The sequence below is a fragment of the Felis catus genome, chromosome B4 (assembly GCF_018350175.1).
Source record: "Felis catus isolate Fca126 chromosome B4, F.catus_Fca126_mat1.0, whole genome shotgun sequence".
Lineage (NCBI taxonomy): Eukaryota > Metazoa > Chordata > Mammalia > Carnivora > Felidae > Felis > Felis catus.
Genome location: NC_058374.1, coordinates 20588693 through 20615159, shown reverse-complemented (window position 1 = coordinate 20615159; position 26467 = coordinate 20588693). Strand labels below are relative to the sequence as shown.

Here is a 26467-nt window from a genome sequence, read left to right as displayed (position 1 = left end):
AAAAAACCAACATACAAAAATCTGTTGTGTTTTTATACACTAAAAACAATCTACCAGAAAGAGAAATTAAGAAAACAATCCCATTTACAATTACATCAAAAAATAAAATATCTAGGAATAAATTTAATTACGGGGGTGAAAGATCTGTATACTGAGAACTAGAAGACATCAACGAAACAAACTGAAGACACAAATAAATGGAAAGATATTCCACGTTTATGGATCAGAATAGTATCACTTAAATGTCCATACTACTCAAAGCACTCTACAGCTTCAGTGCAATCCCTTATCAAAATTCTAATAGTATTTCACAAAAGTAGAATAAACCCCAAATTTGTATGAAACCACAAAAGACCTTGAATAGCCAAAACAATTTTGAGAACAAAGAACAAAGCTGGATCCTTCATGTTCCCTGATTTCAAACTACATTACAAAGCCATAACAATCAAAACAATATGATATCAGCATAAGAACAGACACACAGATCAATGAACACAATGGAAAGCTCAGGAAAAAAACACATGCATGTAGAGTCAAGTTATTTACAAGGAGCCAAGAATATACAATGGGGAAAGGACAGTCTCTGATAAATGATGCTGGGAAAACTGAACTACATGCCAAAGAATGAAATTGGTCCACTACCTTACACTGTACACAAAAATTAACTCAAAATGGATTGAAGACTTGAATATAAGACCCTGAGCCATAAAACTTCTAGAAGAAAACATAGGCAGTAAGCTCCTTAACATGAATTATGATATTCTGGATTTGACCAAAGCCAAAAAAAACCCCTCAAGTACATCAAACTAAAATGGCACTGCACAGCAAAGGAAACCATCAACAAAATAAAAAGGCAGTGCACTGAATGGGAGAAAATATTTGCAAATCATATGTCTGATAATATCCATGTATTGTTGGTTTGTTTTTTTTAAGAGAGAGAGAGAGACATACACAGTGGGAGTGAGGGAGGGGGCAGAGGAAGAGTGAGAGGGAGGGAGGGAGAAACTAAAAGAAGGTGAAAGAGGGAGGGAGGAAGAGAAAGCGAAAGAGGGAGGAAGAAAGGGAGGGAGGGAGGGAGGGAGAGAGAGAGAGAGTGAATGAATGAATCTTAAGCAGGTTCCACAATCAGCATGGAACCCAGCATGGGGCTCAATCTTACCACCTTACAGTCGTGACTTGAGCCAAAATCAAGAGTGGGCCGTTCAACCGACTGAGCCACCAGGCACCCCCAAAACATACTTTAAAAACCTCATATAATTCAATAACAAAAAAATCCTCAAACCATCTGGTTTTGATGGATATTTTTCCAAAGACAATGTACAGGTGGCCAAAAGACACATGAAAAGATGCTTAACATCACTAATCATCAGGGAAATGCAAATCAAAATCACACTGAGTTATCACCTCATATCTGTTAGAACTGCTATTATCAAAAAGTTAAGAAATCATAGGATGCGGAGAAAAGGGAACCCTTGTGTACTATTGGTGGGAATGTAAAATGGTGGAGCCACTATGGAAAAGTTTGAAGTTCTTCAAAAAATTAAAAGTTGAACATATATCCAGTAATTCCACTTCTGGATATTTATCCAAAGAAAATGAAAACACTAATTTGAGAAAATACGTGCACCCCATGTTCACTGCAACATTATTTACAAATAGCCAAGACATGGAAACAACCTAAATGTCCATCAATGGGTGAACAGTAATGAAAATGTGCTATATATACATACAACAGAATATTATTTAGCTATAAAAATGAACAAAATTTTGCCATTTGTGACAAAGTGATGGACCTTGATGGCATTATGCCAAGTGAAGTTAAGTCAGATAGAAAAGAAAAAGATAAACACTATATGATCTCAAATATGGAATCTAAAACAAAACAAAATCCAAAATACTCCAGGGTCATGAATATAGAAAACAGACTGGTGGTTGCTTAGGTAAACAGAAGCAAGAGAGGAGGCAAAAGGGGTGAAGGAGGTCAAGAGGTACAAACTTCTAGATATAAAATAAAATAAAGAGATAAAAAAAAAACATTATTTCATGTTTCAAAATTATGTGACTAAGAACACACAAATATCTGACTATACTACCACAGTGTTCTGTCTCAAACACAATCTTTTAAAGAAACACAAAATTTTAAAGAAAACCTGTGTTCATTCTATTAATCCCAGGACATTAATTTCATTCACCTATAGAGAAAAACATGACAACTGTCCCATTAAATTGACATATTCCAGTACTTTGTTGGCCAACAATGGCAAAGGATTTATGTGACAATTCATTCTCAATCGCTCCCCACAAAATCTACTTTATTATTCCAAGTATACGCTTTTCAAACTTTCTTTATGTCTCTAAAACTCTAATATTCCAAAATTAGACAGCCAAATTTATGCAAACTGAAAAAGATGTTAAACCTCTTCTGTTTTTATGCTTCCCTACCAAAGAAGAGTAACATATTTAGTTTATTTTCACGAATGCTTCCAATCCCTTTTTCCTCTAGATACCTAAAGTTCAAGAGTTCCATGTTATCTGGAGAATTCACTGAGAGTCTGCAATTCCGGTTACACAGGGAAGCAAAGATTATAAATAAAGATACTCATTAATAAAATGATCATTTGTAAAATGGGTTTCCCATCCTGACCACCCCAACCCTCAGAATCAACACAAGTGTCTACGCCTTTTCATCATGCCATTGGTTTCTTGCTATAGATTTGTAAACATCTGACAATATACTCCAAATACAACACAAAGCGACTTGCAAATTAAACTACATTATCAAAATATGCAAGATTTCATAAAGTTAATAAAAATGTGCTCAAAAACCTCTTAGAATTACATAAACTGTCTTGAGCAGGTAAGTTATGTCAGTTAATAACTGAAAACAAGCAACAAAGAGGACACTAGATTCAAAAGAGTTTTTTTGAATACTAAATTTTCTTCAAAACTGAAGAATCACTCAAACATTACTTGCAAACGTGACTCTCATTATAATTACACTGCAATATTGAAAAAAGCTAGCATTTGCCTCATGTCCTGATTTTAGAACCCAACTCTGCAGAAGATGCAACTCCCCTGTAAAAACCTGGTTCCAAATTAAGCATCATTTAAAAGGCTATCTTCCATTTATTCAGCATATAAAATATAGGGCAATGCAGTAAAAGTATTCTACACAGTAACTTTTTTAAATCCCAACAACAAAATTCACATTTCAAGTTGTGGAAGAAGCAGCTAATTCTTGACCTAAGTACCAATTACTAACTGCACTGCCACAAGAGAGCTCAAAAGAACTAGAAAAACTATTTACAAAAATAGAAAAAAAGAGTTTCATAAAGTTAGAACAACACTATTATCATTTTGCCTTCCAGAGAGACAATAAAAGTGAAACTGATGAACTATATTGACCTAGCATCCTCCTGTAGGCAATCTACAGAAAGTTCTCACTGAGGGGCTGAACAATTGCCTCACTGCAGAGCTGGGTTTCATTGTATCAATAGAACATGCAAGCTTTCAACCCGGGTTCTCTATAAAAGGCAACCTTTGTGATAAATGAACCACTAGAGAAGATTCTAATAAAACTTACCATTGTGTATTGCATTCAGCAACTCTGAGAAAGCTTTTAAGTAAGGAAAAAAGGACTTCAGGTTAAGATCATTCTCAAACACACAAAAGAAATACATAGGCATAGACTGAAACAGTATAATAAAATCTCAGTAAGTATCATGTATCATTGTTTGAATCATTAAAACTGTAAGCTTGGCTCAGTTTTTATATGGTATAAATTTCTAAATATTGTATTTCATTTGTCAATCTATCACCTAATAAATTTAATATGTTAGATATATTGTCATAATAGCGACAAATTTTCTTAATAATACATATATAAAATTACTTTTAAAAAGATGTTTCATAGTCTATGTAATGTCTTTCTTGCTAAAGTATCTGTAGGATTCAATTCTGTAAAGGTAAATCGATCACAACAAATTCTACACTCAGCAGTATTTATTATAAAGAAAAACTTCATTTTATCATCTAACCCAATCAAAAATTTTCATTTCCTAGACTTCAGTATAATAGTCTCGACATATATAGAAGTCAAGGCAAGAATTCTATCTAATATCAACATACAAATATTAAAAAATTACATTAACATTAAGATTAGTGGGAACCAAATTCTAAAAATATTACTTCAACAGGGAACAGAAGTCACAAGAAACACCATTTATTAAAAAGCCAACAATACTTAAAATTTGGTCGCAATTGGACTAATATGGATCCTGACCACAAGACAAGCAGCAAGTTAAGATATCTCTGTAGGAGGAAAAAAACCCAATTAAGAACCAACTGCATTATGGAAAATTAAAACTTAAAGAGGTTCAGGGGTGGCATTATATAATAGGAAAAAAAAACACTAAAGTAGAAGTCAAAAAGCCTGGGTTACCAACCCAGTTCGACAACTTACTAGCTGTTGGACAAGCTCCATCATGCCGATACTGCATGGAAATTTCTGTTGGGAGGGAGGAGAAAGGAATCAGGAGAAGTTGCCAGTGATTCGAGGGTAGAAAAAGAAAATAGGCCAGAAAAACAAGGAAACATTCACCTCAAAGTCTAGCTGAGAAGGGCAAACAGAAATGTGGGAATAGAAATTATAAACCAGTATCTGGCATGTGATAATGTGATGGGAAGAAGGACCAAACATGATGGAATTCTCACAACTCTTTGATGGGATAGTGCGGGAATGTGTACATGTGCATGTGTATACAAAGAATGAGGAAAAGGGGCGCCTGGGTGGCTCAGTTGGCCAATTTAGGGTAAGGTCATGATCTCACGGTTTGCGGGTTTGAGTCCCATGTCGGGCTCTGTGCTGATAGGTCAGAGCCTGGAGCCTGTATCTGATTCTGTGTCTCTGTCTCTCTCTGCCCCTCCCCCACTCACACTCCGTCTCTGTCTCTCTAAGATAAATAAACATTAAAAACAATTTTTTTTTAATTTTTAAATGTTTATTTATTATTGAGATACAGAGAGAGACAGAGCATGAGCATGGGATGAGCAGAGAGAAAGAGGGAGACACAGAATCCAAAGCAGGCCCCAGGCTCTGAGCTGTTAGCACAAAGCCTGACACGGGGCTTGAATTCACAAACCTTGTGATCATGACCTGAGCCAAAGTCGGACGCTTAACCAAATGAGCCACCTAGGCATCCCAACATTAAAAAACCTTTTAAAAAAAAAAGAGGAAAAGACATAAGGGCTTACAAATTAATCTGTGAAACAAGCGTGTAAGAAAAAATGGATTCATAATAAGAGGGAGTATAATCAGCAATGTGATAAACTAATGTGTTTTATATAATTCATTAGACGAGAACAATTTGTCAAAAATATCTGAATTCTGTGGTCAATCAGACATTACAATTCAAGTACAAAAAATTAGTTTATGTATGAGCAGAAATCTATGATTTTAATATAAAACTTGTCAAAACTACACCCAGCTTACTTTCTTGTACTTTTCTTTCATTTTTGATGGCGATAATGAATGAATAAGCCATCACTCTTATTCTTCTGCTCCACCCAAATGAAGAGAACAAGCAGAGGATGACATAAGGCAATGAAACACTGCTAAAAGCAAAAGCTCCTGAGAAAATGAAAAATAAATTTCTGTATGGCATTCCAAAGGAAAAGCTAACTGACACAGGACTAAGTCTGTGACTCAAAGGACCTGGCCTGCTAACCAGGGAAACAACAGGTATTCCTCTGTGGCTAACACAGTTGGGCTTTTTTAAAAAGAAGAATATCTGGAAATTCTCTGGAATTACTTAACCAAAAATATGACTTCTAGGAATCATGTGTACAACGGAGTCTTCTAGGCAACCATCACTCACACATCTACACATATGCATATCTCAGAAGTCAAGTCCAATCATGGGCACCCTCCAAATAACTTGAAATAAGAAAGACAAAGCAAGGCAGAGGCAAGCGAGCACTCACTTTTAATCGTTCTAATGTTTTTTTAAAAAAGGAAAAAAACCTTCACATTAGCTACTGTTGAAAAACCAAACTTCTGATGAGTTTAATGAAGTCCTTTCCAGATGATACTCAAACACTGAGACATGGTGGAAGAATTTGCCATCTTTAATGCTCGTTAACAAATTCAAGTGAGATTTAAAAAAAAAGAGAGTGAGGGCTACTGAAAAGATTGAAATGGTACATTATAGAGAAATGGTAGTTGTCTGGAATGGTGCAGAAAAAGAACCAAAGGACACTCATAATACCAAAAGGATTTTTTCTGGGGGGGAAATAAACAGAATATGGCTATTCTGGCCTTTGATCTGGTACTTTTGCAAAAAGACCTACATGGTACAGGGCCAGCAAATTTTCAAATCATCAAAGACAAAAACAAAAATCAGAGGATTTTCTGAGGAAGCAAATTTCAAGGTACATTCTGGTCTTAGCAGCATCCAATATCCTATGATTTTCGTTTATGACCCAACATAATCAATATATATAAAACCATGAACTTGAGTCATTAAGATGGGTTTGAAGTATGTTCAATAACTGTTAAGTCTACTCTTGTGAATTTATTAGATTATTTGTATCTTTATGATTCCCTTATTTGTTTACAGAATCAGACTATTCCTAATTAAAATATTTTACCAGGAAAAGACTTCTCAATTTCATTTTAGTAACCTAAGTAGGATATAACATAAATAAGCATATATTTAACACAAACCCATTCATAGTTACATGGGCTCAAGTTAAACTTTCATAACCTTCACTTTTCAGTAGAAGTCAGAACAAACTTTTCTTTTAAAATTTTTTAATGTTTTATTTATTGATTAATTTTTGAGAGACAGACAGAGCGTGAGTGGGGGAGGGGCAGAGAGAGAAGGAGACACAGAATCCGAAGCAGGCTCCAGGCTCTGAGCTGTCAGCGCAAAGCCGGACATGGGGCTCAAACTCGTGAACCGCAAGATCTTGACCTGAGCCAAAGTCGTCCGCTTACCTGACTGAGCCACACAGGCGCCACAAGAACAAACTTCTCTTAAAGTGATCTATTCATATTAATAACTCATCTCCATGAAACCTCAAGACTTCATGACTAAGTACTCAAGGTCAGAATCAAACAACTGCCTTCCTAGAATCTCCTTTTACAGCATTTATCACCACTAAAGAATTCCATCACTAAAATAGATTTCAAGTACCTTAACTTGCAAAGCCATGGCAGCGTCATATTAAAGAACTAGAGACTAAGATTTTTAAAAACGGGGGGAGGGGGCACCCGGGTGGCTAGGTCAGTTAAGTGACCAACTCTTGGTTTCAGCTCAGGTCATGATCTCACAGTTCATGAGTTCGAGCCCTGCATCAGGCTTTCCATGGACAGCGTGGTGCCTGCTTGGGATTCTCTCTCTCTCTGCCCCTCCTCTGCTCCTGCTCCCTCTCTCAAAATAAATAAATAAACTTTAAAAATAAATACAATTCAAGGGGCGCCTGGGTGGCGCAGTCGGTTAAGCGTCCGACTTCAGCCAGGTCACGATCTCGAGGTCTGTGAGTTCGAGCCCCACGTCAGGCTCTGGGCTGATGGCTCGGAGCCTGGAGCCTGTTTCTGATTCTGTGTCTCCCTCTCTCTCTCTGACCCTCCCCCGTTCATGCTCTGTCTCTCTCTGTCCCAAAAATAAATAAACGTTGGAAAAAAAAATTTTTTTTTAAATAAATACAATTCAAAAATAAAATAAACAGAGAAACTTTGAAAGGATGCTCAAAGAAAATAAGTTAACGCTAAACCATCAACTACTTATCATTTAATGAAAACCAGAATTTTCTCAAGTAAGATGTTAACTTTTATGAAGAAAAAAATGTTAACTTTCACTTTAGTAAATCGCAAACTCTTGCAATGTGGTTAAGATAAATAGGAAAAAAGGACAAATACAACAGGTCAACTTTTCCAAATGCTGTATTAATTTTCAATGTTTCAAAAGCTCTACCTGTCTAGAATACATATAGAAAAAAAAAAAGGTTAACACAGGGGCACCTGGGTGGCTTGGTCGGTTGGGTGTCCGACTTCAGCTCAGGTCATGACCTCACTGTCCGTGAGTTCTAGCCCTGCATCGGGGTCTCTGCTGACAGCTCAGAGCCTGAAGCCTGCTTCAGATTGTGTGTCTCCTCCTCTCTGCCCCTCCCCCCACTCACAGTGTCTGTCTCTCTCAAAAATAAAATAAAAACATTAAAAAAAAAAAAAAAAAGCTTAACATAATCTATACACCCAAACTTACAACCTTTAGTAGCCACTTAAAACAACACACTGATTTCCCATTTTGTACAAGTCACTATAACAGTAAATCACTTATCAAGATGTACTTCAACTTACAATAAAAATCTTACAATCCAAACCCTTGATCAGACAAGGAGCTTACAGATATTTTCTGGATTTCTACTCTGATAGGATCTGAAGTTCCTAGAAGAAATATTTTGCTACATACATGCTACTATAATTTGAACATGTCATGATAAAACTTTGATTACTATTAAGTCAATGCTTCTAACAATTTTAAGACAATCACATTACAAGGATCTGATTCTACTTCTACTATATATCCTAGTTGTGGTAAAATCAGAGGAAATACAACAACGATAATAGCAGCTGCCCTATTTCACAAGGTTGTTCTTAGGAACAAGTAAGATACTAATTAAGAGTTCTTTGGAAACTGTTAGGTGCTTTCAAATATAGGACATTAACGATTACTGCAAGCTGATAGAAGCAATGTATTTTTTTTTCTGTCAATGAAGTTCTTTTAATAGGAAGTTGCCAGAATTAAGTCCAGGATGTCTATTCTAAGACCAGCCTGGAAGTTGGATTTCTTCGGCCTGACCTTCAACTTCCCACAAACTCATCCTGTCCTACTTAGTCCACATTACCTCCACCTATCCCACAAACACAAGTTTCTTGTTTCAATTAGGTTTATCCTTCAAATACAACTTTACTTTCTTTTCTGATACTGCTGTGGGCGTTTCTCTGCCTACTCCGAAGTGTAATTCAAATCCCAACTTCTCTATGGTCTTTTCCAACTTAATTAACACATCCTAAACTGGTCTGTAATACTATATGATAAATAAACAAATAAATAATTTCACTTGCAACCTGGCTATAAACACTTAGAAGTTAAAAATCACACAGGTACTACTAACCACATGACGTGTTCTCGGTAATTACTAATAGTATTCATTCATTTAAAAAAATATGTTTACAATCTATTATATACAAAGCACTGTGCTGGCAGTGAGGAGACAGCGATGAACATGACAAACAGACCCTCTTGCCTCATGAAGCTAGGATTATATAGAGCATGTTATAGTCTAACATCATAGCCAACAAGTGCTTACAAAGGTCACCTTCATCATTACTAAATTATCAACTTGTCGTGAAAGCAAACAAATCTTTTGAAAAGGTCATCATGCAAAAACAATTCTGGATAACACAGTATACAGTATACATTTCTCCCTCCTACTTATATGGGAAAAAAGTTTCCCGGTTTTAAAACTACAAAACTACTAACTTCTCAATCTAAAATTAGTTCAAAGAAAATTTAGCATTTTCATACTAGTAAGACATTCAACTTTGCAAGTGAAATTATTGGCTCAAATTTTCTCACTGATTCCGCTGCTTAAAGTATGACTGACACTATATAATAGTGTGGTTTTAGACCTTCATCAGTAAACACCTCTTGAATATTATAATCGAGGGTCTCTCGAATCAAGGAAAATGCATGCATGGTTCCACCATACAGAGCTGTGAAAATTGCTTCCACTTCTTTACAATGAGTAATAACACTCAATTTCTATCAAGTGCTTAGACAACGTGTAGTGGGGCACCTGGGTGGCTCAGTCGGTTAGGCAGCCTGACTTCGGCTCAGGTCATGATCGCAGTTCACGAGTTTGAGTTCCACCTTGGGCTCTGTGCTGGCAGCTTAGAGCCTGGAGCCTGGTTTGGATTCTGTCTCCCTTTCTCTCTGCCCCTCCCTCCCCTCTCGCTCTGTTTCTCTCTTTCTCAAAAAAATAAACATTGAAAAACAAAAAGAAAACAAAAAGACACTGTGTAGTACATACTATGTGTCAACAGCGGTTAACAATTCTTAACTTACGATTTAGAGGGCATAATTCCTAAATATCCATGGTAATTCCTAAATATCCAGGTTCTTCTAAGTAAGGAATAGACTTTTTAGTAGTGAGCTTATCAATAAGGGTATGCTCTGATCTAGTCATAAAACTTTTATTAAAATGTATACTAAGGATATATTATCTCAAATCATTTTAAGTAATCTTAGTCCATGATTATAGCTTTAACAAAACATAAATCTTCAGTTATTTTTAAACACAATTTTAAGAAAAAAAAAATCTTGGCAAGTCTAAATTTACATCATTTACTTTAATGAAATAATATTTATGGGAGTTTCTCCCTAAATTTCTTTACCTAACGGTGAGGTTAAAAAGACACAAATTCATGCTTTTCTCCTATAGATATACCACAAACATTGCCCTCAGAAAGTAATTATTGTGAAAAGAACACAATCTCCCATGGCTAAAATCTCCCTAAATTTGTAACAGGTAGGAAAATCTTTTCAGAGATGTAAATCAAGATTTAACTCCATTAACTTGAGGATGTGTATTTCAAACAGCATCTATTCGAATCAATGCAATTTCTGAAATGCAGTAATATTCAGACTATGCTTCTATGTATATAGGAAATCAGTGGGGATCTTTTCACAAAAGTAAATTCAGGCTTAATTTTCTCAGTAAGTTATTCACCTGATTACTTATGTCTCTTGCTAAAAAATGAGTATGAACTCAATTTTTTAAGTAAATTGTCTAAATTTATTTTGTTGTGACTAGGGGTTAATCCTAGTTGCTAAGCCCTTTGGTCTAAAAGAACACATATAAATAAAATGTATATGCAGATGTGCAATATAAATTTTTTCAATGGATTTATTTCTCATTACAATTTGAATTATTCCCCTCTAAAATAGTGGGTTTAGATTTTGCACCCTTCCCCCAACATTTTTTGATTGTCACTACTGAGGGGTGAAGGGGAACTTTGGATGCTACTGGCATCTAGTGGGTAGAGGCTGGGGATCCTGATAAATGCCCTACCAATGCACAGGACAGGACTGCACAGTAAGGAATTGTCCCGGCCAAAATGTCAACAGTGCCAAGATTGAGAAATCATGCTCTAAATCCATCCTTAATTCTTCTAATGAAACAATCCTGTCACAGTTTCTACTCATTCCTCAAAAACAAGCAGATCCACTGTGGCAATGAAGCTGGCTAAGAAAAACGGAAAGAAAGAAATTGTCCGTTGTGATCTTGGGCAATTTATTTTACCTATCTAAGCCTTGGGATTATCAGCTGTAAAAGGGGGAAATAAATAGCCCATATTTTGTAAAACTTGTGTAGGGATTAAACAAGATAATAAACATAAAGCATTAACAGACCCTAGCACAAATGATACTTATAGTTAATAATTTTCACTTCTGACCTTTACATATGCTCTTTACTCCCTTAGAATGGGAGCAAATTCCCATTTACCTCAAACTGAAGAACAATTTAAAAGACAGATGTTGGCATTTAGGTAATATCTAAACTGTTAAGTTTTTGTCTAAAAACATGAACCTTAAAATCTGTAAGAACTGAAAATATTCATAATGCAAAGTATAGGTTAAAGAGGCATCCCAATGATGTAACAACATATATAAAATTCATTCATACTATAGTAAAGTCAATGGTAAAAAAAAAAAAAAAAAGTGCTAAACATACTTGAAAACAAAATGAACATAAATCATTTCAGATATCTCCTGAAATAAAATATGACTGTTAAAGTCCGTTTTTCAAATCATTTATTACTGATTAAAAAATATTCCAGATGGAGTACTTCAAGTAGAATTCGTGTGAGGAACTGAGAAAACTAAAACAATGTAAACTTTAGAGAACGGAAGCCCCAAAACAAGCACCAATCAAAAACAGTGCAAAACTATGCAAAACTCTCACACCTCAATTGTGAATTCTGAGTTGGTTTTAAAATACTTGCAGGTAAAGCAAAAACAAAAATGGGAAATTAATTCCAGGTATTTCATAAGAACTGAATGACCAATAAATAAACTATTCAGCCTATTTTTAGTTAAGCAAACTATCAGATAGATTAGTGCCAAACATCTTGTCCAAATACCGAACTAAGATCTTACATAACACAATTTTCTTTTCATTCAGGTAAGTAAATGTCATTCAGCAACTCAAAGTATTAACATAATAATAGCTTAATTTCCCTTTTGGGGTACAAGAAAGGGGACGGGGGCATAAGTAAAAAAAAAAGGGGGGCGGGCAAATCCCTACCTGAACCAACTGGAGACGAGCCAACACTAAGACTTTGTAAACTTCCATTCCTGAGCAAGGTAGGAGATTTCTGAAGACTAGAGCTGGTTACACTTCCTGCAGCTGATGCTACCGATGATGTTGGTGAAGCAGAAGAAACTGAGAGATGAGAAACATTCTCTTGATTTTTGTTTCCTTTAGGTCTACCAGGCCCATGCTTACTTTGTTTACTTCCTTTTCTTTTCTTTTCCTTTACAGTTTCTTCTTCTATGCCAGAAGTTTGAGCCCGTTTATATCCTGCTGTAGGAAGGCTGGAATTACCCAAATCTCCAGGTGAATTTTCAAAGCTTTTAGGCTGTGAAATAACAGCTGAGGTCGAAGGGAGACCCATTATGGAACTAAAACTATTTACCCCCCCTTCCTGGCTTCCAGACTCTCCTTTATGTACATCTTTGGTTGATGATGACTGTTGGGAGTGAGTATAACTGTCATTACGCAGATCTGAGTCTGTAAAGCTCAAGAAATCCTGGGGAGACTGTACTGAACTTCCCGAAGATGATTTTACACTGCCTGGAGTTCCTGAAAAACTGCCTGTAGTAAAATAAAAAAGGGGGGGGGGGGGATAGGAAAAGAAAAAAATTGGATGCAAAAGTTCCCATGAGCAATAGAAATGATACAATCATCAAAAAGAGATGGAGAAGAAAAAACTAACTATAAAACTTAGGACAACACTATGTAACAAAGTAGAGTTTAAAAAAGGTGATTATTGAAATCAAGTTTATCTATAAAACTTTCTTTAAAAAATATTTGTCATTTCATAGTTATTAAACTGAGTATTAACTCTTAAATTGTAAGCTATTACTTCTACAATGACCAAGATAAAAGATGTGCTTTATTCGACCTACCTTTTGCTATGGCAACATTCCTCAGTGTTTCCCCAAATACCTGTGTATGCTGGAGGAAGGACTGAAGAACAGCAATTCTCAAAGAGAGTTTGACAAGACTACTACTGTTAATCTGAATAACTGGGAGAACTTCCTCTTTTTCAATTACTGAAGATTTAAATGTTCCCAACACACACCCAGAACCAAAAGACGTTGCTTAGATTTTAAGTTCCGAGTTTTAACTTCAAGACAGTGTTAGTGAGTATTGCTATTCAGTTAATCAACCCCACCAAAACATGGATTTGATAAAATAATAATGACCACATGGAACCCTAATCTATGTACCTTACATTCTCCCAGTCCACTTCCTCTGCAGCTGCATAAAGAAATCAGCCACTAACACTGTGCGATTGCTTTTATGAAAGTAAAATCATAAGAGAGGCACCCTAAGGAATCCCTTTCACAACTGCTTTTTCTCTCCTCACTCTTTAAAGAACATTAGTAGCCCACTATGCCATTGTAAAATAAAGGTTCTTAGTTACTTGGCAGAAAAACAATATGGCTGGGATGAAACAATAGTTTGGTCCACCATCCCAATTCACCAAACTGTCTCTAGGCTCACCAGACTCAGTTGTGACCACACATCTAATAACGTTTCATAAAACTTACACTGTATCATATTTTAATTAATGTCTTAAAAACAAAAGCTCAAAATAAAGTGTTGCATCAGAATGGAAGGGAAATTTCAAGCTAAGGGTTAAATTTTATTGCAGAGCACATTAAAATATAATCACACATAAATCCACCTAAATATTTACAACAGTATTTTCCCCCACACACAAGAATTTCTTTTTAACTAAAGTTTCAAGGTTTTGAATTTTAAATCTTAAGCTCTTCTGAAATGGCTTATAAAGGAAGAACATTAATAGGTCTAAAATTTAACTCTTTGAAGAGAATATCCATTTTATTCACTTACAAAATTATTTGTACCTATGTGAGCATTTTCAAGTTATATCTGTATAGAAAAACATACATATTAAGAAGCCATTTACATTACATCAATCATTTAAGGATAACTAATTTGCCACTTAATTAGCAACTATAAAGAAATTCTTTATTATCCATTCTGATCTGTCACCATCTGTCTTTTTTCCACACATTTTTGTTTTTACAGCTGGTGTTAAAAGCTCACTACAGTGTAGCAAATACTTTCAAACATTTAGTATATGCAATACTTTAACATATATTTTCTAAAATTCACATATTGCCCACAATGAAAAAAATAAAACCAAGCATCTTAAATACCCTATCTTTAAATTTCAACTTTTAAAACTTTTATTGAATATTACCTCAGATACGAAAACATAACATCATTCTACCATGTCTCAACAGAGGCAGGAAAAGACTCTTCAACATTATAAACTTCAAGAAAATGAGGTGTTTCTTTTCTAAATGGATTAGTACTTCAAAGATTAAAAACCAAAAAATGCAATTTTTAACAGTGGAAAATAAGGTCTTAATTATAGAAAAGAGATAACTGAATTCGCTAATACCACATTCAAAATGTAAATAGTTACATTAAAAATAATTAAGGTTTTACTACTTATTTCCCACAGTGGAATAAAAATAACAACAAATATAAAGTAAATGTATTAAACTAAAACAGCAGGTTTGGCATTTTATTTCTTTTTCTACTTGTCTGAATTTTTTGTAATATAAGGCAAAAATTAAAAAAAAAAAAATCTAGGACTTGAAAATCCTGAAGCCCAAAATAATTTACTTTAAAATATATAAACTTTTTAATGAAAGATCAGCACTTAGCCGTCTCTCTACATATTCAAATTTTTATTAACAGCAAAAGCTGAAAGTAAAGAAAAAGACAACTTGTCCCCTCTCGTTTATTCCTAGGGGGCAAAAAACTGGGGGAAGGAGGTATATATATTGCACACTTCACTAATACATTTATCTCCAACAGTTTTTAACATTTATATTTCTCAAAATATTTATGTTCAAGTTAAAAATTAACACAAAATAGGGGCGCCTGGGTCACTCAGTCACTTAGGCATCCAACTTCATCTCAGGTCATGATCTCATCGCTCATGGGTTCGAGCCCCGCGCTGGGCTCTGTGCTGACAGCGCAGAGCCTGGAGCCTGCTTCGGATTCTGTGTCTCACTCTCTCTCTGCCCCTCCCCTGCTTGCGCGCGTGCGCGCCTTCTCTCTCTCTCAAAAATAAACAAACATTAAAAAAATTTTCTTAAAGATTAACACAAGATAAAAACCTAGAACATAGGGTTAATGGATTGTAAAGTTTAGCTGCGTTATTCTGTTCTCTATAAAATAGGGTTATCGTATAGAATACAGCATGCCCAGTTAATTTTGAATTTTAGTTAAGGAACAGATTTTTTCAGTATAAATATATTCCATGCATTTCTTTGAGACATACTGAAAAATAATGTTGTTAAACTAAAATTCAAAATTAAATGGGCATCTTGTTAATAGTAGCCTTACTCAAAGAATATGCAAACTTAGCAAAATTCTACTTTAACCTTCAAACTTTGTAATAAATGCATTAATAATCAACAGCTATTATTTTCTGAGAACTATTTAGATTCCCTACAAATTACCCAGTATTTGTTTACCTACTAAAAATATATGCTTTAACTATTCTAGTGTTTAATTAGGAAAGATAAATGGTAACAATTTATTAAAAACAAAGACTGTTCTATAGAGCAGAAAGGAAAACTCCAGCTTTTATTCTTTTTTCTCCCCAAACTTAAACTTTATTCCACATCTATTTAAACATTAAAATTTACAATTCAGCTTTGGAAGCACATGTCATAACATAAAACGTCCCAGAAACATTTTAACAAGGAAGACTAGTCTTAAGTAATCTCACTACAGCAACTATTCGTAAAATAATCTCCAATTATCCATTAGTTATAAAGAAAAAATAATTTTACAAAACTTAACTGCTACTGATCATCGCAAGAACAATTATGTTAACTAAAACATCATAATTAATACCTTGCTGGAAAGGACTAGCTGCTGACACAGTCGTTCCTGGATTTCGGCCACCAGGCTTTCTTCCCCTTTGACCTGAGCTGTGAGCTGAAGATTTCTTCCCTTTTCCCTCTGACCCTCTAGCCTCTGAAACATCTTTTCCACTAGTTGTGTGCGCAGAGACTTCCTGGAAGTTTGCATTTGTAAATCGAGCTGCAGTATCTTCCAAACGCTTCAATGATCCAGATATAGAGTTGCTGCTAGTGCTTGTATAAGTCTAACATTTTGATTGAGAAAGGAAGTTGAAAGAAAAAAAGAACGGATTAGATTTTAGCTATAGGTGGGCGGAGGGGGAGGCATATTAATAATAATAAATTGTTCAGCTTCTAAGATAAACATATTAAAGTTTCAGTTATAAAGTAAGTGAGACCACCTAAGAAAATCACATGAAAACAATTATTTTAGTCTATTGCAAATATTTATAAATTGCAACAAGTTAAAGTACATATTAGTTATAGTTCTTCAGCAACACAGTTTTAGTATTGAAGGTACTTGCTTCTCAAGCAACACAATTCAATAAGAAAAAACTACTTCCTAGTCATGAAATTACCATCAGCTTTAACGTTCAGCACAAAGGCAACAATGAGCAAGAAATAAAGTGCTACAAATTCATTAGAGGAGTAGATCCATGAGATTATAAGGCTTCAGCACAGGTCAGAGCAAGAATCTTTAATTCAGGTGAAGGCTACCTTCCAAAACAGAAAGATTAAAGCCTTTAAAACACAAACCATTTCTTCCAAGTATTAAGATGAAGGAACGGTTATACTTTGCAGTTAAGATTTTTAAAAATTAGAAGTATTGGGGCGCCTGGGTAGCTTAGTCAGTGAAGCGTCCAACTCTTAATTTTAGCTCAGGTCATGATCTCAAGGTCATAGGAATGTGCCTGGCATGGGGTTCTGCACTGAGCATGGAGCCTACTTGGGATTCTTTCTCTCCATCTCTCTGTCCCTCCTCCCCGCCTCCCCGAAAATAAATATTAAAAAAAAAAAATTGGAAGAAAGTATTATATACCCTAAAACGGATCTGTAATCACCCCCATGATCTAGATATGTTTAGGAAAAATACAAAATAAAGACCTGTCTAAACAATTAGTTTCCAATCATTTCCAATTAGTTTAACAATTATTTTTAAGACAAGGTACATGCAAATAATAGTAAATTAAATGACTATGAAAGGTGAGAATGTGTTCTAACAGATGTATATTAATCAACATGCTTCAAACTAAAAGGTTTGGGGTGCCTGGGTGGCTAAGTCTGTTGAGCATCCAACTCTTGATTTCAGGCCAAGTCATGAGCTCACAGTTCATAGGATCAAGCCCCACGTCAGGCTCTACACTGACAGCATAGAGCCTACGTGGGATTCTCTCCCCACACCTGCTCCTCCCCTGCTCATGCTCTAACAAAATAAATAAATAAACATTTAAAAAAGAAAAAAAGAAGTATAAGGTTTGTAAGTCCAATGGGTCAGGATTTTTGTTGTCCCTGTTTACGTTCACTAAATGCCTGAAAGACAAACAGCCCTAAATTTCTGCTGAATAAATAAATGAATAAATATTTTTCTGAATCATCTATCTAAAATTGCTGATGCAGGGGCACCTGGGTCAGTTAAGCATCTGACTTTGGCTCAGGTCATGATCTCACAGTTTGTGTGTTAGAGCCCCTGCATCGGGCTCTGTGCTGACAGCCCAGAGCGTGGAGCCTGCTTCAGATTCTGTGTCTCCCTCTCTCTCTGCCTCTCCTCTGCATGCTTGCTCGCTTGTGCTCTCTCTCTCTCAAAAATAAACAGACATGAAATAAATAAATTAATTAATTAAAAAAAATAAAATCTCTGCGGTAATACAAACCACTCAATACAAACCATCAGATAAATGTGAAAAACAAGAAAGGGATGCTAAAATCAGGTGTCAAAATAGTCGGCATTTGTAGCAAAATCAACGTTCAAAATGCAGAAAGAAAGAAGACTTCAAATGCTCTGCAAATCAAACATTCTTCACTACTACTTGTCTGCTACTTGCCTCTTGATACTGTCCTCATTCCACATCATCACACTGTCAAACAGATTTTCATCAAGTACAAGAGACGTTATCTCATAAAAACAAACCAATCACTATTCTAATAACAGAGACTCCGCAAATGAGAAAGAAAGGTCCCAGAGTAAGTTTTAGGAGAAAGTCAATCATGTTTAGGCTTATTAAACTTCATGGATTGCTTTATGTCCAACTTCGGCTCAGGTCAAGATCTCACGGTCCATGAGTCTGAGCCCCGCGTCAGGCTCTGTGCTGGCAGCGAGGAGCCTGCTTGGGATGCTTTCTCTCTCCACCCTTCTCCTGCTTGCACACTCTCAAAATAAATAAATAAACTTTAAAAGGTGGGGGGGAGGGCTAGGTGGCTCAGTTGGTCAAGCATGTGACTGCAGCTCAGATCACAATCTCCTGGTCAATGAGTTCAAACCCCGCATCTGGCTCCGTGCTGCCAGTGCGGAGCCTGTTTGGGATTCTCTCTCTACCCATCCCCCCGACCCGCCCCTCTCCTGCTTGCATACTCTCTCTCAAAATAAATAAATAAACTTACAAAAACAAACTTCATGGATTACTTTAGAAACATGAATGTTTCCATGCTGGGCAGGGTCACTTTGGGAACCACCTACTTTACTTTTCAAATACTTTTTTCTAATAACGAGTTGAGGTTCTCCATCCCATTCACATACAAGCCTAATGAAGTTTAAAAGTCATCTAAAGAGAACACAGTGATGTTCTTCATTCATGTACTTTGACCACGTACCAAATAAGCAAAGAAGAAAAAACTGGGTGGAGAACCAAACACAAAAATATACTATTTCCACATACCAACCTAAACTAGCGTTGGTCAATTTTCCCACTCATTTAATAGAATATCCTTGCTTACCCTTGAAGTATAAATATGTCCATAAACCCAATGAAAATATGCCACATGGAAGAAAAGGTATTACAAAGAAAGCAATGAATACAAATTAAGCAAATTTCACTGACAAAAGTCATACTAAACAAAATCGTAACATTTCTTTTTAAACGTTTTTTTTTTATTATTGAGAGACAGACAGAGACAGAGCATGAGCATGAGCATGAGCATGAGCATAGGAGGGGCAGAGAGAGGGAGAGACACAGAATCTGAAGCAGGCTCCAGGCTCTGAGCAGCCAGCACAGAGCCCGACCCAGGGCTTGAACTCACAGAGCACGAGATCATGACCTGAGCTGAAGTCAAATGCCTAACCGACTGAAGGCGCTCCCAAAACATTTTCTTTTTTAAAAAGTTATTTCTAAGTTTTAAAAATTATCAAAGACTTAAGAAAATTTTTAGTTATTATATATTTTTGAGAGAGAGTGCATGTGAGCAGGGTAGGGACAGAGTGAGACAGAGAATCCAAGTAGGCTCCACGCTGTCACAGTGCAAAGCCCAACGTGGGGCTCAAATCCAGGAACTGTGAGATCATGACCTGAGCCAAAGTTGGATGCTCAACCAACTGAGCCACCCAGGTGCCCCCCGCAATATCAGATGTTCTAACAAGAAAAATATAAAACTTTAGCTAAAGATTCTAACAGCTCTTTTTAAAAATTACACATAACAACAAGAGGGAAAAATCTGTATGATTTTACTCAAAAAGAAATCTCCACCTTAACTCCACCTTTCTAAGTTAACTCAAGAGTATCTGTTCCAGGGGCACCTGGGTGGCTCAGCTGGTTAAGCATCCAACTTCAGCTCAGGTCATGATCTCACGGTTCTCGAGTTTGAGCCCCGTGTCAGGTTCTTTGCAGACAGCTCAAGGCCTGGAGCCTGCTTTGGATTCTGTGTCTTCCTCTCCCTCTCTGCCCCTCTCCTGCTTGTGCTCTCTCTCTCTCTCAAAAACAAACATTTAAAAAAAATTTTTTTTAATTAAAAAAAAAAGCTGTATCTGTTCCATAATACACAGTTTAAAATTCCATTACAAATACACAATCTAATCAAAATCAAGAAGTGGAAAAGAAGTAAAAGAGGGCAGTGGGGAGGAGCTGAGACACAAGGAGTAATCTGATGCCACAAATCTACTCTTTCCTTAGTTTCTCAACCTAAATAACTCTCGTTGCATGAGCATCTCACTGCTCTGAGAGCAATTCTAGTGCTTAAAAATACACATCTTCCATGTAAATTAACCCATAAAATACAAACTACTTCATTTGGAACTTGTCTGAATAAAATACGGTCTTTTTTTCCCCTTTTTCCACTGGAGATAAAACTGCATATTTGGTCTTATTGAGAGAGTCTCTAAGGAAATGCATACATACTTCGGTTTATGTTGTGATTTACAGGCAACTTAATGAATCTTTTAAATATTTAGAACATGTGTGATTTTTTGTTTTATGGCTAGCTACAATTGTTAGTCCTCAGATAAGATGCAATTGGTATACCTACTAAACAGTATTCACTGGAGCCAAAAATACACCCAACTTCAAAAAATTTTAAATTAGACTCACAAGTCAACAATGATTCTGTAACAGGCTAACCAAAAAACCAGATATTTTCAAAACTTTGGTTGCCTGTAATCCACATTTGGGAGAAAGAGGCAGAGGGAAAAGAAACAACCAACAGTTGTATGTCTTCTACCAACATGATCCAATGTAATTATGCTGGTTAAAATATTTTTTTAATTATGTAGTATTCAAGTGTCTGATAAAAGCCACAAATTTTTCACACACACAAGTCTAAGAACAAAGCACAGGAACTATCAAAAATGAAGCACAGAAGGAAATGAAGGCGTTAAAAGGGAGTTTGGTGGTACAGGGATGAATCAGTGAGCTGTGGGACAAGGTTAAGCAGCCTATGTCACTGGAGTACCCAAAGGAAAGTAGGAGGGAAAAAATGTGAAGAAGCAGGAAAAAAATTATAAAATTTGATGAAAACTATAAAATCTACCATTGATCAACTAACTCCAAGCACAAGAAACATGAAGAAAAATCCACAAATCCACATCACAGTCAAACTACTTATCGTTAAAAACCAACAATAACGAGAAAATGGTAAGAACAGCCAGGGAGTTTTAAAAAAGAAAAAAAAATGCTTTATCTGCTAAGAAACAAAGAATGAAAACAGATTTCTCATGGAAATAATGCAAGTTAGAAAACAAGAGTAAATAAAAAATCTTCAAAGACCAAAGAAACAGGGCCACCTGCGTGGCTCAGTTGGTTAAGCATCTGCCTCTTGATTTTCAGCTCAGGTCATGATCTTACAGTTTGTGAGCTGCAGCCCAGCATCAGGCTCTGCACTGACAGCAGGGAGCCTGCTTGGGATTCTCTCTCTCCCTGTCTCTCTGCTCTTCCCCCACTTGTGCAAACTTTCTTTCTCTTTCTCAACATAAATGAGCTTAAAAAAAAAAAAAAAAAAACTTTTAACCTAGAATTCTATACCAAGCTAAAATATTTTTTCAAAAGCAAAGGCAAAATATATAGCTGACCCTTAAACAACACCAGTTTCAACTGTATGACTTCATTTATACAATTTTTTCAATAAATACAAAACACCACTGTGAATGTATTTGCTTTTCCATATCACTTTCTTAAAAACATTTTCTTTTCTCCACCTTATATTATTGTGAGAACACAGTATATAATACATATACAAAATATGTGTTAATTGACAGTTTATGTTATCAGTAAAACTTCTAGGTCAACAGCAGACTTTTAGAAGTTACGTTTTAGGGAAGTCAAAAATTATATGCAGATTTTCTACTATGCGGGGGTCCTAACCACTACACTCTTCAAAGGTCAACTTTAATTGCCTTCCAGATTTTAAACAAACAAACAAACAAACAAACAAAGCTAAAAGAACTAATCAGCAAAGCAAGACTACAATAAATGCTAAAGGCTGTCTTTTAGGCAGAAAGAAAACAACAAAAGAAATGTGGATCTACACAAAGTAATTAGGAACACTAGAAACAGTAATTACATGGGTAAATATAAAAGACTTCTTCGGGGTGCCTGGGGAGCTCAGTCAGTTAAACGACTGACTCTTGATTTCAGGGATGCTCTCTCTCTCCCTCTCTCTGCCCCTCCCATGCTTGTGCTATCTCAAGATAAATAAATAAAGTTTGGGGGGAAAAAAAGACTTTTTAAATATTTAATCTCTTTATAACTGAAGGCTTAGAGTAAAATTAGTAACAATTGTGAGGTTTAATAATATATATAAAAATTTTAAATATGACAAAAATAGCACAGAACCAAAAAAGGTAGAATTACAAGTATGTAAATTCTAAACTGTATATTCTTTTGGTTTTTTTTTTTTTTCTTGAGAGAGAGAAAAAACACATGTACACGCATAAGCAGGGGAGAGGGGCAGAAGGAGAGAGAAAATCTTATGTAGACTCTACACTCAATGCAGAGCCAGACCCAGGGCTCAATCCCATGCCTGGGAGCCCAAATTAAGAGTCAAACACTCAACTGACTGAGCCACCCAGGCAACCCTGAATTGTATATGTTTACACAATATGTGAAATGGCATAATATCATTTGAAGGCAGATTTTGATAAATTAAAACATGTATGACATAAACCCCAAAGCGATCAATAAATAAAATAACAAAGAATCATTACTAAGCAGCCAAAATGGAATCATAAAAAATATTCAATGACAAAGACAGAAAAAAAAGATGAAACAGGCCAATAATAAGGATTAGCAAATGATAGCTTTAAATACAAGAATATCAATGATCGTATGCTAATTAAGTAAACACTCCAGTGAAAGGCAGAGATTAGAACACTGAAAAAAGGAACTCAAGACTATATGCTGCCTATAAGAAAACCACTTTAAGGGTGGCTCAGTTAGGGGAGTGTCAGACCCTTGATTACGGCTCAGTCCACGATTCCACAGTTCCTGAGATTGTGCCCCGCGACGGGTTCTGCACCGACAGTGCAGAGCCTGCTTGGGATGCTCTCTCTCCGTCTCTCTGTCCCTCCTCTGCTTGCTCTCTCTCTCAAAGTAAATAAACTTTTTTTTAAATGTAAATATAAAGACACAAAGATATCAAAAGTGCAAGTGTGGGAAAGAAGTATCAATTTAACACTAATTAAAAGAAGGCTGAATTCACAACATTAGTACAAACAAAATAAATTTCAGAACAAGGAATATTACCAGGATAAAGAGACCTATTTATCAAGAGGATAAAAAATCCTAAACGCTTTTGCACCTAATAAGAGACCTTCAAAATAAATTAAAACTGACAGAAAAAGAAAATGGGAAAAATAATAAAATCCATAACTACAGTAAGAGAGATCCAAAGCCTCTTCTCAGTAATTGAACAAGTACACAGAAAATATAAGTAAGCATATGGAGACCTTAAACAGTATAAATCAACTTGACCTCACATTTATAGAAAAACTCCATATACGAGGAGCAGAGTAAATACACACTCTTTTTAAAAGCACACAGGACATTACACACAATAATCCATATTGTGTGTCATTTGTTTTAATCTTAAAAAACTTAAAAGAAATTATATAACACAAAGATATTAGAAATCAGTATAAAAAATGTGAAAAGTTTCCAAATGTTTCAAAAGTAAATAATCTACTTGTAAATAACCCATGGATCAATGAGAAATCAAAAGGAAACCACAAGGTATTGTTCAACTCAATAAAAACGAAAATCAACATATCAAAATTCATAAGTAGTGCTTAGAACAAATTCTGTAGTATTAAATGCCTATATTAACACTTCTGGGATTCTGGTCCAGCATGTAAAAAAACTTAAGAGGACAGAAGAGATGGGAAGAGAAGAGGGGGGGAGGGGAGAGGAGGGGAACTTACGGGAGGGGACAGGAGAACAGAGATGCAATATTTGAATCAAAAAAGACTACAAATTTCCCAAATTAGTGTCAGAAACCATACCACAAATCCAGGAAGCTCTGAGACTACCAAGTAAGACACGTGTCAAAAAAATACACCTAGGTATGTATATCACAAACCGCAAGAAATCAGAGATAATACACACACACACACACACACACACACACACACACACACACACACACACGTACTGAAAGAAGTTGGAAGGGGAAAAAGCCTTATCCATGAAGTAGCAAAGATAAGAATTACATCTGACTTCTCAGAAATAATACAACCAAGAAGAGAATGATATGGAATAATGTGTTGACAGGGGGAAAAGACCTAGCATTCTGTACACTGCAAAATCATCCTTCAAAAGTGAAAACAAAGACTTTCTCAAACAAACAGAAATTGAGGGAAGTTGTTGCCATAGGTCTACCTTGCAGGAAATGTAAAAAGAAATTCTTCAGAGAGAAGGAAATGATACAGCTCATACATTTGGATTTATATAAAGAAGAGCATCAGAGAATGAATCAACGAAGGTAAAATTAACACTCTGCTTTTTCTTATACTTACTTGATCTAACAGTGTTCAAAGCAATGATAGCAACAATATGTTTGTATAGTCTTAAGCACATATACGCTTACATGTGCTTCTGTATAACTGAAATGAATGACAGCATTGACAGAAAAGATGGGAGGGAGGAATTTAGGAATATTTTGTCATTATAAGGTACAGGTACCAACTGCGAAGTGGTGTAGAATAATTTGAAAGTGAACTTGGATTAGCTCTATATTTATATATACTGCAAACAATAGAGCAACTATGAAAAAAGTATAATTGATATATTAAGAAATGAAAGAAAATGGAACCATTTAAAAAAAACTCAATTAAAATCCTTAGGAGGAGGGTCACCTCTCCCCTTCCGCGCGCTGACAGATAACCGGGAAGTTGTACTTGCTCTGCTGCTTTCCCTCTCCCACAGTATATCCGCTCTTCCCTTTCCAACCAGGGCCCGGCAGAATGGCTCCCTCAAAGAAGCCTGGCAAGAAGAAAGGCCATTCTGGGACACCTGGGTGGCTCAGTCGGTTAAGCATCTGACTTTGGCTCAGGTCATGATCTCACGGTTCTTGAGTTCGAGCCCCTCATCAGACTCTGTGCTGACAGCTCTGAGCCTGGAGCCTGCTTCAGATTCTGTCTCCCTCTCTCTCTGCTCCTCTTCTCTCTCTCTCTCTCTCTCAAATATAAAATATAACATTAAAACATTTTTTAAAAGTGGGGGGGAGGGCATTCTGCCATTAACGAGGTACTGACCAGCTCAGAGCCTGGAGCCTGCTCTGGATTCTGTGTCTCCCTCTCTCTTTGCCCCTTGCCCACTCACACTCTGTTTCTCTATCAAAATTAACACTAAAAACAATTTTTTAAACTGAAAGAAAAACAAAAACCCTCATAAATAGAAAACATTTGGAAGACAAAAACAGTACCAAAGATCTAGAGCAACAAATAGAAAACAGTTACAAATCTGGGAAATACTAACCTAACTGTATCAATAATTACCTTAAACATAAATAGTTTAAATATACCAATTAAAAGAACTGATCAAAAACAAGACTCATTTATGGGGCAACTGGGTGGCTCAGTTGGTTGAGCGTCTGATTTTGGCTCAGGTCATGATCTCACAGATCACAGGTTTGAGCCCCATGTCGGGCTCTGTGCTGACAGCTCAGAGCCTGGAGCCTGCTTTGGATTCTGCATCTCCCTCTTTCTCTGGCCACTCGTGCTCGCTCGCTCGCTCTCTCTCTCTCTCTCTCTCTCTCTCTCTCTTACTCTCTCTCTGTCTCTCAAAAATAAATAAAAACATTGTAAAAAAAACTTAAAAAAAAAAGACTCATTTATAGGCTATCTACAAGAAACACTTTAAATATGAAGACACTCATTGATTAAATATCAATGAATGGAGGGGTACCTGGGTTGCTTAGTTGGTTAAGCACCTGACTCTTGATTTCAGCTCAGGTCATGATCTCATGGTCATGAGATGGAGCCCCGAGACAGGATCTCACGGTTCGTGGGATTGAGCCCAGCGTCAGGCTCTGCACTGACAACAGGGAGCCTGCTTGGGATTCTGTCTCCCCTTCCCCTGATCATGCACGTTCTCCTTCTCTCTCAAAATAAATAATCTTCAAACAAATTAATGTAATCCATCACATCAACAAGATAAAAAAAAAAATCATACATCATATCAACAGTTGTAGAAAAAGGGGCGCATGGAGGGCTCAGTCAGTTAAGCGTCCAACTTTGGCTCAGGTTACGATCTCACAGTCCGTGAGTTCGAGCCCTGCATTGA

At 36.1% G+C, this 26467-nt stretch overlaps 1 protein-coding gene across 18 annotated transcripts in view; it reads right to left on the bottom strand.

Moving 5' to 3' along the window:
* MLLT10 (MLLT10 histone lysine methyltransferase DOT1L cofactor) overlaps window positions 1-26467 on the bottom strand; it is a 237965-nt gene that overhangs the window by 57717 nt on the left and 153781 nt on the right. For 8 of the 18 annotated variants that reach the window (XM_045060978.1, XM_019834031.3, XM_045060975.1 and 5 more), the window contains 4 exons: window positions 16261-16513; window positions 12373-12942; window positions 4463-4507; window positions 3584-3616 (listed from right to left, as the gene is read on the bottom strand). In XM_045060978.1, coding sequence (XP_044916913.1) covers window positions 3584-3616; window positions 4463-4507; window positions 12373-12942; window positions 16261-16513 — 901 coding nt within the window. The remainder of the gene's footprint in view (window positions 1-3583; window positions 3617-4462; window positions 4508-12372; window positions 12943-16260; window positions 16514-26467) is intronic. The other 10 variants (XM_045060974.1, XM_045060977.1, XM_045060982.1 and 7 more) reach the window with 6 other exon arrangements.